The sequence below is a fragment of the Serinus canaria genome, chromosome 4 (genome assembly GCF_022539315.1).
Source record: "Serinus canaria isolate serCan28SL12 chromosome 4, serCan2020, whole genome shotgun sequence".
NCBI classification, from domain to species: Eukaryota; Metazoa; Chordata; class Aves; order Passeriformes; family Fringillidae; genus Serinus; species Serinus canaria.
In genome coordinates, this window is record NC_066317.1 from 42,010,648 (window position 1) to 42,025,008 (window position 14,361).

General features: G+C 37.4%; 1 protein-coding gene across 2 annotated transcripts in view; it reads left to right on the forward strand.

Annotated features, from left to right (window-relative positions):
* MTUS1 (microtubule associated scaffold protein 1) overlaps positions 1–14,361 on the forward strand; it is a 116,634-nt gene that overhangs the window by 35,140 nt on the left and 67,133 nt on the right. For both annotated transcript variants that reach the window (XM_030239309.2, XM_018926484.3), the window contains exons 3-4: positions 2,213–2,408; positions 14,063–14,245. In XM_030239309.2, coding sequence (XP_030095169.2) covers positions 2,213–2,408; positions 14,063–14,245 — 379 coding nt within the window. The remainder of the gene's footprint in view (positions 1–2,212; positions 2,409–14,062; positions 14,246–14,361) is intronic.

Sequence of the window (14,361 nt, forward strand, 5' to 3'; positions counted from 1 at the left end):
CATTTGCAAAAAAGGAGATTCAGTATTGCACAGTATGCAAATTGTGAAATGGGTTTGGTGTCTACAAATGTAACTGTAGTGTTGATTTCTACATGGAGTCTCTCCCTAGTAAAGACACTGAAGAAGTATTGTTTTACAAATTAGTTGCTGTTGCCTTCAGCTGCAGTTTAGTGTCTCCATCTTCATCTTGTTCCACAATACAAATTTTTTTTAGTAAACTGTATTGTCTTTTTCAAGACAAAACAGTTTGTAAGGTGTCTAATAAAAGCAAACAAGTCTTAATTTAGTCAGCCTTGTAAAATTGCCTCACATAATTTGGTGAGGTTTTCTACATACAGCTTTTAATGTACATTTCTTCAAGATTATTCTAGTGGTGCTATAACTTCAAATAGACATTAGAGATAAATTGCTGGCTTTGGAATTTTCTTTCAAAATGTGCTTAAGAACTAGTAGACTTAGAAAAGTAGACTTTTAAAAATTAGTTGTGTTCATGTTATGCATATATGAACAGTAACATTAAGTCACACAAAACCCAGAGACCAATAAGTCAGTGAAACATTTTATTTTTAATATCCTAATTTCCCTGTCTCCTCTGTATAATTTGGGAGTTTATTTGTTTGAAGTATAGCTGGGACTCATTAGAATAGTTGGGAGTAGTCAGGAAATATTTCTCATGCAGAGGGCATATACCTGGTTTTGGGCAGTCAGCCAGCTGGAAGGTGCAAACTTCCTGGCCGGGAGGTATGCATGTGCTTGTTGGTTGGGAAATATTTTGGGATGAGTCAGCTGCCTGTCAGGAGAAACATGTTGCTTTCAAATGCACTGAAAAAAGGTTAAAAGAAAAGGAGAATGTGAAAGGAAGAGTGTCAGGGTTGGGTTGACCAGGATTTCAGGAGATGTAGTAGGGATACAGAATTGAAGTCTTGGGACTTTTTCGAGTCTTTCCTGTTGCTGGCTTGTGGATTCAATAGCTTATGTTAAATTGGTGAAATGGAGGCAGCAGCTGTGGCTGGTAAAACTGTTGTCTGAATTTTTGACAGACCTTAATAATTTGCCAGAAAAATTTGCCTTACTAATTTGCCAGAAAAATTCCAGTGAAGCTCAGTATATGGGGGAGGCTACTTAGAACATTTTTGAAACATTGTACAAGAAAGTAATAAGTACTATTATTTGACTAATAATTTAACTTGAAAACCTAAGTAAGCATGAAAGCAAGGATGATCTGTTTTAATTCTACAGTCTTTAAGAGTTTGCATTCTTTATCAGTCCTTGCCTTTGGTATGAAGAGTTGGAGAGAATGCCTTTAATTAGTTCCATTGCAAAAAAGGAAAACTTTGTGATTTATTGTTCTGCTTGTACCTGGAGAAGCAATAGAGAAATTTCTATAAAATGCATGGTAGACAGATCAGCTGGATTAAGTTTAAGAAGTGGTCTTCTTAAGTGGAGAAGTACCGATTAACATCTGAAAATGAACATGAGGATTGTAGTTGAAAATGGAAAGTTCGGTACTCTGACTGAACTGCTGCAATCAGCTTGAGTCACAGAAAAGCACATGAAGAGCTGAACTGTCAAGTGTGTTTTTATAGGCTTGACTGGAGTGGCTGTGAACTAAATGCTGTATAAACTGGAGCAAGAATTCTGTGTGAAACATATATAAACCAGTTTCACACATATAAACCAGTTATTTCATACCTGACCTTGATCTACTCCTGCATTTATGTTTTGTCTTATGGCACCTCAATGTGAAGGATTTTAAGCTGTTGTGACATAAGACCTAGATCAGGAAACTAATTACAAAGACTGTGACATTTCAGGTAGTACAGGACAACTAAATTTTCAGGGCCTTGAACATGTGTAGTTCATTGGTTAAGATCTTGAGAGTAGGTGTAGTCATGTAATTGAGTGGTTTAATTAGAGTTTGGGGAGGAAGAGGAAGAAATTCTGATGACCTCTGTAACCTCTTTTTAGTGTGTTGGTCATTACTAGTGATTAGCTTCAAACTAATAGGTTTGCATTGCTGAAGGCCATTCAGGAGATTGTTCTTGAGGTTCTGAACTGCATATGTGGACACGGGATAAAGACAAAGCATGACTACTTGGGTGGTCAGTATTTCATTACAGATGCTGAGAGGGAGATCTTTAGTTTCTCACACTGGTGGTGTGTGGATTGAATTGCTGTTGGCTTTTTGATTTGTGTCTTTTTCTTAAAACAGATGCCTTCTGTGAAAGATGGGACAACACAAGGGAAAAACATACCAAAGAAAGACCAAATAGCGCTACGAAGTGTATTGACTCCCAAGGTTAAAAAGGTGCCATCTGTGTTGACCTTGAAGAGTGGATGTGAAAATAAAACTATCAGCACTATTAAAACACCTCCTCACAAAGAAGCTCTTATGTCATCAAGCTCTGGTAAGAGAATTTTTCACTGGAATATTACCACTTACCTTAATTTTAAGAAACTAGTTATCATACTTAATGTGCTTTCTTATACAATTTTTAGGGTGGTACAGAGCTATATGTCAGGGTTAAATACAATGCTGTCTAAACTGTAAATTGCTAATAAAGAGTGTGGTGCTATTAGAAAAATCAATATTAAATATTTATATTTGGTTCTATAATAGGATTTTGTGAAATTACAACTAAAATTACTTGAAAGAGGGAAAAATAGAGTGCTCAGGTACAATGCTCTTGTGATAAGCAACTGCATGCTACCCCAATAGGAATGAGTCCTTATTTCAGGACATAACATACTTAGTTCAACCTAATTTTAGTACAGCTCTGTAGTTTCTAGAAAGGAGAGAACATAATTGAAGGTGAGACTACTGCTTGAGCTGCTAATTAAACTCAGACTGATTAATAGCAAGGGCAGGGATGAATCTCTCATCTAGTCTGTAGGCTGCAGCTCAAATCTCATGACTAGAAACTACATTCTGTAACTGTATTATAGGGATTCAGAAGTGCTCTGGTAGATTATGTGCTGGTTTTTTTCAACCAAGTGTGGCAATCTAACTAGTTGCAAAGGTAGCCTGTCTATGAATGACTACACTACAATGCACTGTAATTTGGAGCGTACACACCCAGCTATACCCAGTAAAACCTGTTCTTTTTTTTTTATTTTTTTACCCACTCAATCTAAGATTATAAAACAGTAAAAACAAGTCCTCTTAATTATATACAGGTGATGAAGTGTGATAAAATCTGTGTATGTATGCCTTCATGGAATGAGTCCCTCAAAAGAAAGTGGGTATAGGCTATTCTCCTGCTTGAGGCTTGCTCTTGTGAGGCACTTGCTCAGTGAACCAGGGACCAAACTGTAGGCTGCCAGTTTCTTGGAACACTCATCACCCCTCTAAATACCAGCCCAAACCTTTCCTGTCTGTAATTATGGCCTTAGAAGAGCACACATAGATATAGATACAGAGGTTTCCTTTAGGTTATTAATCCAGATAGGATTTATGATACTGTCACTAGAATTAAATGTAAGCACCGTAATAGGACTAACTTCTTCTCTTCAGAAAAAAAAATAATTACTTTCAGAAGAAACAGAGGTTCAGAAGTAATTTGCTGCTGAAAATAAAAACATATACTCCCCAGATTTGTTTTTTTTTTAAAAAAACCTGTCACTCCTTAGCCAATCAATGTACATTGAAATGATGGCAGTCAGTAGAATATTTTCCAAATTTTTCCTACTGGAAAAAGGCTGCTAAAACTAAAAGCAAAAAGTAGCACTTCAACAATTCAGACTTGTGGTGTGATCTGGTAAGACTTTAATGCTGCACATGAGAAGAAATTTGTTTTCTCCATGCCCTTTTTCCAATTCTATGTTCCTAGTTTACTGGTCCTAGCACATATTACCCTTCATCCTGCTTATGCAGTGTTTTGGTGCTACAAAGTAGGGGTTGATGCATTCAACTGTATCAGATTAACTTCCCCTTCCCTTACAAAGGGAGTTTTTAAACATGTGTCCTTGCTCCTTGGCAAACCTTGTACTGATGCAAATCATAGGATAGGATTATGGGGCAAAGTAGGAGTTATTTGGGTTTGCTACTAAACCACACTATTTGGGTAAAACCATACCTACTGCTGCTTACCCCTTCTGTTTTTAACATTTTTGAAGTAAAACTGTACATATACTTTTTGTGACAAAGGGGCAGTTTGTAAACCAAAACCAGTTGCCTCTTCGGGCTAAAGCATTCCTGAAGGGAATAACTGTTTTTCCAATGGAGTCATTTGAACACTTTGGTATTAAACTTCAGCCCCCAGATAAATCATTCAGTAGCTGTACAGTTGTTTGCTGTCAGGATTTTGTCAGACTACAGACAGACTAGATAAATCCAGAAAGGAAAGGGCTTCTGAAGGTCGCCTAGTCCAGCCCCTGCTGCCTGTAACTGGGTCATTGCTGAATTCAGACTAGGTTGTTCAGTCATTTGTCAAGTTGAGTTTTAAAAATGTCCAAGTCCTAGTGAACTTGTTTCTTCCTGAGGTACTAACATATGTGCAGCTATTTCTTATCCAGTTACTGATAGTATTTGGATCACTGAGCAACAAGAGAACTTTATGTAGTTGAATTTATGAAATACTCTGAACAAGCCAAATGATAGTATAGCTCTGTGTGAACTCTCTCATGTGTATGGTGAGAGACAGAAGTGGTGCATCTGTCCAAAATGTACTAGTGTGTATATTATTCCTAGAGTAATCAAGAGCTTGTGAGGGTTATATTCTTATAATGACTGTTCAAGAAATGAAAGAAAAAAATGCCATGTATGAAACACCAGTTATAAGATCCTTGGAACTTGTCAGGAGTTAAGATTTTGGTAATTTTTTTTTTACCACTTGTAAAACCTAAGTACTCAGTGGTAACATATTAACACAATAGAAAGAATTTCTTCTCAGAAAATTTCCTGATTCTTACCTGAAGAGAAGACAGCAGATGGAGAGCAGAACTCATATCCCAAACGCTGTATTTTTGTGAGGTTATTTGCAGAGCATATTAGGCTAGAAATAACTGGGTTTATTTATTTCAAAATGGTTGCTGAGCATTGTTCACCAGTATTGGTGTATTTTAGCTGGAACTTGAAGTTTTTGCTGAATTAGAAGTAGGTTCTCTAAAAGACAAGCCCACCTTGATCCAGTGTACCAAAGTGATTTGGGAAATGATGAAGCCCCATTTCTGCAACTGTGACCAGATTTCCAGATTTGCTGCAAGCTAGATGCCTCAAAATTATTTCTCTGTTTATCTCGTTCTTCATAAGAGGGGATGACACACTCATTCTAAGACAAAAATCTGAATTCTCTACAGGTAACTTTTCCATGGTGCTGTGTGTAGGTTTCTGTAGTACTGGATGTCAAGTTGTATGTCTTTTGCTATGTTTGTTTTCTGTCAATGAAAACATATATTAGAATTCAAGACACAGAATAACATGTTTGACTTACCCATTTTTACTGGAAGGGATATATAATTTCGGAGCCCTGGTAGATGACTTTGAACTAGTTTCAAAATCAAAGCAGCTGTGGTTTCTGTTCCCATGAAATACACAGAGCCTTCTGATTTGGATGTGTCATAGCCAGTGTGGAGGAGTAATAGCCTGATATTGTTGTTGAGGTGTTATGGTTTGTGAAGAGTCATGTCTTTGCCTCATTTGAAGGGAGGAGTTAAAGGGAATTGGAGAAGCCGGGGAGCTTTGGTGTTCCCATGGAACATCACTCCATGATTTTCTGCTATCATACTTCCTCAGCCACTGTATATTAGCACCTGTGCAGTTGAAAAAAAGCTCTTTGAAGTTTGAGCCACAGGAAATTATTTTAAGAGCATCAAATAGGAAACTAAATGATTTACAGTAAATCTAAAAATGTATATGGCCACCAATGCCTTTTTTACCATCTTTTGCGGATTGCAAGCTAACTGAAATCATGTAAAGGAGAGGAGTTTTACCTGCAAGTAAGACTTCTGATATGCTATAGCTTCATTTCCACTTCTGCCTTAAAATTACACCATTACTTTAAATTATTTCTCATTGTAAGAAACTTCACATTCTTTTGCATGTCTTAGCTCTGTCAAGATGCTTTCTATGTAATAGAAACTCTTTGGGAATCTGAAAGTATCAGTTATAGTGTTCCTCTGCTTACTGTTAAAAGACTTGCAGAAATAAATGGAAACCATGTAGATCATCTGTGTAACAAAAATGTCTCTTGCTATCTCGTGAGGGTTTTTTTGACATTTCAGGTACCCTTTTGTATCTGATTTAAGTCACTGGTATTCTTTCAGCAGTATAGCAGCCCTGTACTTTACTTCTAATTTCTATTAATCTGGTCCAGTGGTCACTCCCTTTTTCTCTTGAGGGTGTTTTCATAGCATATAACAAGACCACTGAAAGCTTGGATACAGAGAAGCTTTAAAGTATGAATTCTGTGTCTCCTTAAAGATTTTTTTGAACAAGTGAGACCATTCCCTTATGACAAGTTGATCATACAGAAGGACCTTTCCTGTGTTCTGCAGCTACCAGAATCATGGGAAAAATAATTTCCCAGCTGGTATAGAAGATGTGTCTGCAGGTTTAGTGATTCTTTGAAAGACTGATTTTTTTTTTTTTTTTGTAGTTCATAATTGCTAAATTCCTGCAGCTGAATTTTGGCTTGATCATACATTAAGTGTGTGATTGAGAGAAGCTTCATAGTTAAAAAGAACAGGCAGTGACAGATTAAGACTCAGTTTGTTGTTGAGTGTTATTGCTGTTTATTGCACAAAGAAAGGCTTCTCAGATGGAAAATTCAAACCAAATGGTTTCAGTCAGTTTTTAAACAGCTGGAGACATACATAAACTTGATAATTCAGGACTTCTTGGTACAGCCTTTCACAATACTAGTGAAGCAGGACCAAAACAAGTTCCACTAAGCATTCTCACAGTCCTTGAGTCTTTGTTCTGACACTGAACTAGGAGCCAACCCAAATATAGTTACTGAAAATAATTTTTTCAGCTTGTATCATTCCTGTTATCTACCATGTGACACTTTAAAGCTGGATTGACATACTGCCAAGAGGAAACAAAATATTTAAAAAGACAAACATAACTTCCAGGTTCTCTGGATTTAAACAGTCATGACTTTACTCAAAATCCTAGAATAGACAGTCACTTGTAAAGGTGTTCATATATTTTCTCATAAACAGGTCTGGAATGCACCAGGGTCTACAAATAAGACTTAAAATTTTGTTTCAGCCAGTCTTTTTATGCTTTCCTTTTACAGAGCAGCCATCTTCTTTTATGGATCCTAAAAGCAGGTTCTTCATACACTAGCTTACCCAAGATGATTATTTGTCCTTCTTAGTCCAGATTAGTGAGTTTCATTAGTCTCATTTTCTTTAAAATATCTGTACTAATTAAAGCCTGTGTTAAAAGTGAACTTAAAACTTGCATGTTTACCTTCAGAGGTATAGGAAGGAGAAAACTAAAACATGGGTCTCCACAGAACATAAGATCTGTAGTCCATAGTATAAAAGCTTGTGTCATACTCCTTCTTTGGTCATCGTCATCCAGACACCTTCTCTGTGCAGTGATTCTGTGTCTCGTAACCAGTTCTCTAAACTAGGGAAGAACTTACACCATGTATCCGGAAGGACTTTTGTCCAGTTGATGAGCTTGTGAGAGTTCAGAAAACAGTGTTAATTGTGAGGGCCTCAGAGCCTTGCTGTTTACTGTTTCTCCAGTCAGTTGAGTTGGACTTGCCTGGTAATGTTTCCAGTCTACTTTGCCCTTACTTCCTGGACATCCTCAACAGGAATGGTTTGCTGGAAGCTGCCTGGAGCAATATATTTACTTGTGCCAAGTACTGACTGTTAAATTCCTGCCCCAGGTGTTGATCATTCAGCTACAAAATGGTCAGTTCACAATTTGAAGCCAGAAAGGAGCCATGAAATTATATAATCTGAATGTAGCTTTGTCAACTTGCTTATAGGCTTGACCACTTACACTATTAGAAAAGCTTACCATAATTTTGACACCTATTTTCTTTTGTTACTTTTCATTAACAAGGAACTCTTCCTGTGGGACAGGTTCAGCTTGTGTTTTTGCAAGCCTTTCATAGGGTTCATCATAAAAATGTATTTTGGAATAAAATACTTCCTATTTAGCTTTGGAAGTCAAGTTAACCCTGAAAAACAAGTAAAAGTGAAAGGGTTTTTTTTCTGAAGTGGTATGGGATCTGTTGCTGTGAATGATTTCAAAGCAAGCTGGGTTATTTATCTCTGTATAACTTGGATGTGGTTATCTGAGTTTTGAGGGGATGGGAGAGAAGAGGCAGAGGGAGTTGGAAATATTTGAGTTTATGGTTAATTCAGATAATATGGCTTTCAAAAGGGGTCATTTCATTCTGTCAGCTTTGCTTAAGGTGCCATCAGTGACCATAGTTAGGGAAATAAATTTTTCCCATATGTTCCCAGACTTTTTACAAGCAATGTTGTGACTAGCCCCATTGAAGTTTTATATGCTGTACCTGTACCAAGAAGCGTGATCGTACTTGCAGAGACTGATTCTAACAGTCAGCATATTGACGCTGTCAGAAATGTGAATGTATCTATAAGAATATTCTCCTTTAGGAGAGAGGTGTGCACTACTTCCCTGCAGGGAAATTTCTTGGTGCCTAGTCATTTACTTGCAAGGACATGCTGGTGTGTCTTCAATAACTCTTTACCTGTACTGCTTAGATGTGAATTCTCTCAGGGTAGGTGTAAAGGAGGAGGGAAGTACGCATAATTGTCTTCCAGAAGAAATTAGTATTTGTTTTGCTGCAGTGAGCTTCCTCTTTCATTCAAGAAACACATGAAGTCTCGCAACAGAAAACTTAAGATTTGTAGATAATGTGAGTTTTAAAGCTGCAATCAAAGTCAAACAAAATTCAGTGCCTGACATGAAGGGTGTGTGGTATGGAGAGCTGGACAATAATGACAAGCATGATTGGATGAACCCCATCCACCAACCCAGTGGTTTTCTTTTGCCTCAGTTTACCTTGTGGTACATTGGTTTGACTTTTTGAGCCCAGTACTCCTAAACAGACTGAGCTTTACCACAGCTGTGTTAAAGCTAGTGGTTGGGATTGGATTGTTTAAGTCAGCATGCAGCCTATGAATCTCCTGGCAAAACCAGAGTGGGCAGGCTTTGCCACTACTGTGCCTGGGAAGCTGGTGTAAAACTATCTGCTGTCCAGAAAGAGGCTTTGCTTGGAGTCACTGGAGGTTGGTAGCATTACTGTGCAGACTGCATGGTCTCTCATGGGGCTGCTCTAGTTCAGTCTTCAAAAGAAAAAACCTAAGATGGACTAAATCCAGCAGGCTTCATTATGGGCAGACAGGAGATGAGAGAGCGGATGTGAGTTCAAACTTGAGGCCAGGGTAGAGAAGGGCTGTTTCTAGGTGCTGGAGAGGTAATAATGCAAGGGGTCGAAAGGAAGATGAGGAATGGGGAAGTCTCTGATTGTGGAAGGGTTTAACTGGGAGCAAATCTGCCGCATTTCAAAACTGGACCCAGGGAGGGGCGAAAGGGAAATTGAAGAGTTGGCATACATGAGACACTGCTCTTTCTGTCTCCTCCTCTAACTGAAAACACCCCAGTCACTCTTCTGATGGTAGGATCATTTGAGGGAAAAAAAAGGGCTGTTTTGGTCATTGGTAACTGCTTATAAATGCTCTGTAGTAGTGATGATCCATTCTCCAGTTTTAGTCCAAGAATGTTTAGCTGAGAGGGAAAGAAAACGTGAACACCTACCTGTGTGGCATGGCTGCTGACACCCTAGTGAGATTTTTGGCACTAGCTTACTGCTGGTTCCTTGCTACCTGTCTGAGGATTGTAGGGGAATGGGAAGAATGCTGTCCAGCTCTGTATCAATGGAGAGCTGAGTCTTGCCTTAGTATATAAACTGTTCTCTAACCAGCTGTTACCTGCTAAACAAGTAAATTTCTCTCCTATAAATATTTCAAGACCCAGGAATAACTTGAAATTTCATGTTTTTTTTCCATGTTTATGGTGAGCATTTGAGCATTCGTAGCAACCTAATGTAACTGTGTCCTGCCTTTTTGGTAATTTTGGTAGTAATTTGAGACTTTAAAAGGGAGACATCATTAGAAAGACATTACCTTAGAACTGCAAAACATACTGTAACCGGTCTTCCTTCCTTGAAGGAACACTGCTATATGTATAGCATAATAGATAGTATAGTTAATAACTGGGGAGCTTGCAGCCATCAGAAAACTGTTAGTATTGCTACTGCCTCACACTGTTTAAAATGGCGCGCATAGGCACTCTTACATGTATGTCAAGATCAGTCTGCTGGAAACAATACCAAAGTCCAGTTTGTTTTTCCATTATTTACTTGCACTTTTCAATAGGTGCCAAAAAAGCATGTTTTCTTGGAGGTTTGCTCCCAAGGTGCTTTATCAAGACCTTGTACTGTGAGCTTAGACAGGACTTTTTCGCCAGCTAAGAAGTTTAGCATTTTTAAAGCAGAGCCCTTTGGATTTTTAAACTTGCAGGGAAAATCAGAAATGCATTAAGCAAAATTCCAAAATTCAACATTTTCAAGAGGTTAGGCATTGAAAGGCCAAAAAAACTATTAGTGTTAGCTTTAGGTTTAAACAAAAGCAGCAACAACAAACAGTATACTTCAAAAAACTCTTTTTGCACTTAGTGCGCCCAAAACTTGTATTTGGAAAAGGCTTCCAACCACTCATTTCCAGGTACTGTGTAGCTCAGTGAATGCCAGTTGCTCAGTGTTCAGCTCTAGATGTAAAATGTGTTGATGTGCTTTGAAATGGTGGACGTGAAATTTCAGAATTTGTGAATATGTATTTGGCTTTACAGCCTGCCTCATGTCAACATTGTGTCATTGTGTGGTTTTTTTAGGCGCCAGTGCTGTTTAAAGGAAGCCTTAACTTTTTCTTGACAATAACCACCTATGATGGATTGATATGAAAGGATCATTTGAGATCATTTGATATGAAAGGATCAAATGATTATTTGAGTAAGGATATGAAAGCTGACTTCAGAGCTTCTTGAAGAATGAGCTTTGTTCTTTGCTTATTTCCATTCCAATACAAGAGAGACTTTAACACAGTTCAAGTACCATGGTTGTTGCATGGAGATTTTTTTCTAAAGAATTGCCAACTCATTAGTTCACTCTAGAGGAATGCAGTATTTCTGGTATCCCACTTCAGTGACTAGATTAAATAACTGATGAAAGTCTGATACTTTGATGCTACTGCTTGTTTTGTTTATAATAATGGTTGACTAAATATCCTGCTTTTATGCTCATTTCCAATACTTTAGTTTGTATTCCATATCTTCCTGCTTCTGTCTTCAAAACCTTTGCATTTAATTCTGTGTAACTCCTTTCTTAGGAAATGGTACCTATGAAAAAAACTTTAAAACTGTTAGCTGAAGTAATACCTAGAGTAGTTTCTTAATCATCTTTTGTCATGACTTAAATTCTCCCTCAAGCTGGGCTTTTGAAAAATGCATTTGAGTGCTTGAGTAATTATTTTAATAGAAGCATTATAGGAAAGTACCAAGCAGCAGAAAAACTAAGAGAGAAGGTTATCTGCTTAGAAAAGGTTTGACATGCTTTTGAAACTGGGCATCCTAGAGATTGCTCTGCTCACTGGATGGGTTTGTACTCAGAGCACTACCATGCTGCAGCCTCTGCAGAGAAGTTGGGTTGCTACAGATCATATGTAGAGAACATGTTGTACTAGACAAGCCTCAGATTTTTGCATGCTTACTTTGACCTCTCTTGAGGGAAAATCACTGTGAAGAAAACAGGATTTTGTTCCTGTATGTTTTGGAATGGATGAATGAGTCCAGCACAATAGCAATCAAACATCTTACCTTCACCTTTAAATACAGCTGATAAAATGCTCCCTTTTGTAGTGTAGAACATTAACTCACTAAATCATGCAAACTTAACACAGTGTTTGTACAGTGACACTTTTTTCTGTTTGTTTTTTGGGGGAGTTGTTTGGGTTTGTACCTTGTTTTTCTGGGAGGCTATTCACAAAAGGAATTCTGACTGGTTTGGATTAGTTATTTTCCTGATATGTTTACCCATTAATAAAGAAATTTTTAGAAAATTGTGGAAAGTTCTATAAAGCTGTCAGGTTTGTTCTATGACATGCAAATGGACAGAAACTTTTTTGGTCAAACACAAAGTTATTTCTGTTATGTTGTCTGGAGTGCTGTTTCAGAGGTGTTTTTAAAATTATGAATTTGTGGTTTGTGGTGTTCTCATAGCACAACAAAGCTTGTATGCTCTTTAGCACGTTCCATATATTCAATTGTACCTTTCAGTAACTTTCAAAAAAATTGTAAAGTATGGCTGATAAATTTGTCTTGGAGGTTTAATACTAGGCTACAGCAAAGCTATGTACAGAATCAGAGTTCTGCATAGTAATGAAAGGTAATAAAAGTGTACCTGTGAGGAGACATCTGATGAAAAGCTTGTTGAATTGCTCATTGAAACTTGTGTGTTATATTCTGTGACCAGTAGTATGTAATAGGCTAATGCAGGTTTAGTATATATTATGAGGCTTCTCTCTTGTTTCTGAATTGATTGAACTGAGGGAAGGAGCCTGGACATACCTTCATTTACCAGTCCTGTTCCTGGTTTTGTCTACTTGATACAGGATGTTTTGAGAAGTTACCTAATCCTGTCACACCACCTACTGTTGAAAGGCAGACATTGGGCATGTTTTTCTTGTCTAAAATTTAATGCAATCCCCTTAATGTCATGATTTCCTGGGTTTGGTGCAAATTGCAGGTTCCTTGGTTGTTAGTATTTAGGAGTAGCAATTGTGTAGTAAAACTAGTGTTGCTTAAGGTAAAATTACTAGCTAATTTTGTTGTATTTCAGCAGTTCTCTAGCTTAAGCAAAGTTTAAGTGTTATTTATAGTGACAAGAATAAAGGGAAGGATATTCTCTCTAAATAGAAATTTGATTGTTCTGTGTCAAGTCTGAGACACTGTAGTTGCTTCTTTTCCATTAAGATAAACTTTCAGCCTTGAAAATGGCAGTGACATAAGAAATCAACATATTTTAGATATGTTAATAAATAACAAAATATTTTCCAAAAAATATAAGTCTGTCTTCTCTGTTTTTGTACAAAAATGAAAACCTCTTATCCATATTAAGAAAGCTGATACTAAGATCTTGATACTGGGTCTGAGAGGATTAAACTCAGAGCTGCTAAGAGAAGTCTGTGTGTGTATAATTTCTCTGAGCCACTGAAATTTTAATCTGGGTGCACACTTTTCAGGGAAAAAACTGGAAGCCTAATTTGTCTAAACTTAGGTTTTCTGGAAAGTGTATTTGCTTTGTTAGTAATGCAAGAGTGAGCTCCTCCTACACCTGTCTCTTGTGTAGGTGCTTTTCCTGTTTGATTAGCTTAGCTTTTGGGTGTTTTTATATTCAACAAGCTCAAATGAAAACTGGACTTAATACAGAAATGTTTCTGCACCAGCTGGCAGAATTAAGAACTTGGGTTTGGAAGTGCTTTTAAACTAGTTCTGAGGAACTACTCAGTTTTCAGCATATTTATTATATGAGTACAAAGCAATTTGATACTCTCATGCTGTCTTATTCCTTGAAAGGATATTATCTTTTAGAGTATTCTGTCAGAGGGGAGTGGGGTTGTGGATCTGTTCTGGGGAGGGACAAACAGAAAAATTCTTTCTTAGATTGTCTTTGAAATGGAGGTTATATTTTTGTGGGATTGCCAGTACAGTGAACCATATTGTGAGGTAAGAAAATACATAGACTTTTTTAATATGTGCAGATGTCTGCACTGAAGGCAAATCTGTTAAGCTCTTGACTTGTTTCTAAGGCTTTAAGTCCTTGGAACTGTTTTTCTGCATTTACAGCACTTTTTACCATGTCAATAAGAAGTAGATTAAGCCATTTTATATGGATTTTTACTGTGTAAATATTTTTATTTTTAGGCATATGTGCAAAAGAAGCAGTAATTTAAGCTTCTTTCCTATTCCTTTTGTTCTTATTTCTCCCTCTTCTTCCCCCCTAATTGACAGGTGTAGGATCTTTGCCAGGAGAGAGGCATGCCTCAGTGAAAAATTCTCCAGCCTCATGGACTGGCTTTGGTAAATCCCTTGCCAAATCCAAAGTGCCTGTCAGAAGATCAGTGCTTGAGAGAACACCTAGCCTCTCATCAGTTAGCAGTGCTCAGAGTGAGCAAAGTCTTTTCAGCACTAATTGTAAGTATATGTGAAGGTTATGGGTTTTAACTGATTGATAGCCAATGTCAACTGCTTGTTGCTAAAAATCCTCTTGAAAGGGAGTCCTGTCTGACAAGTGCCTGTATTAATTCTGA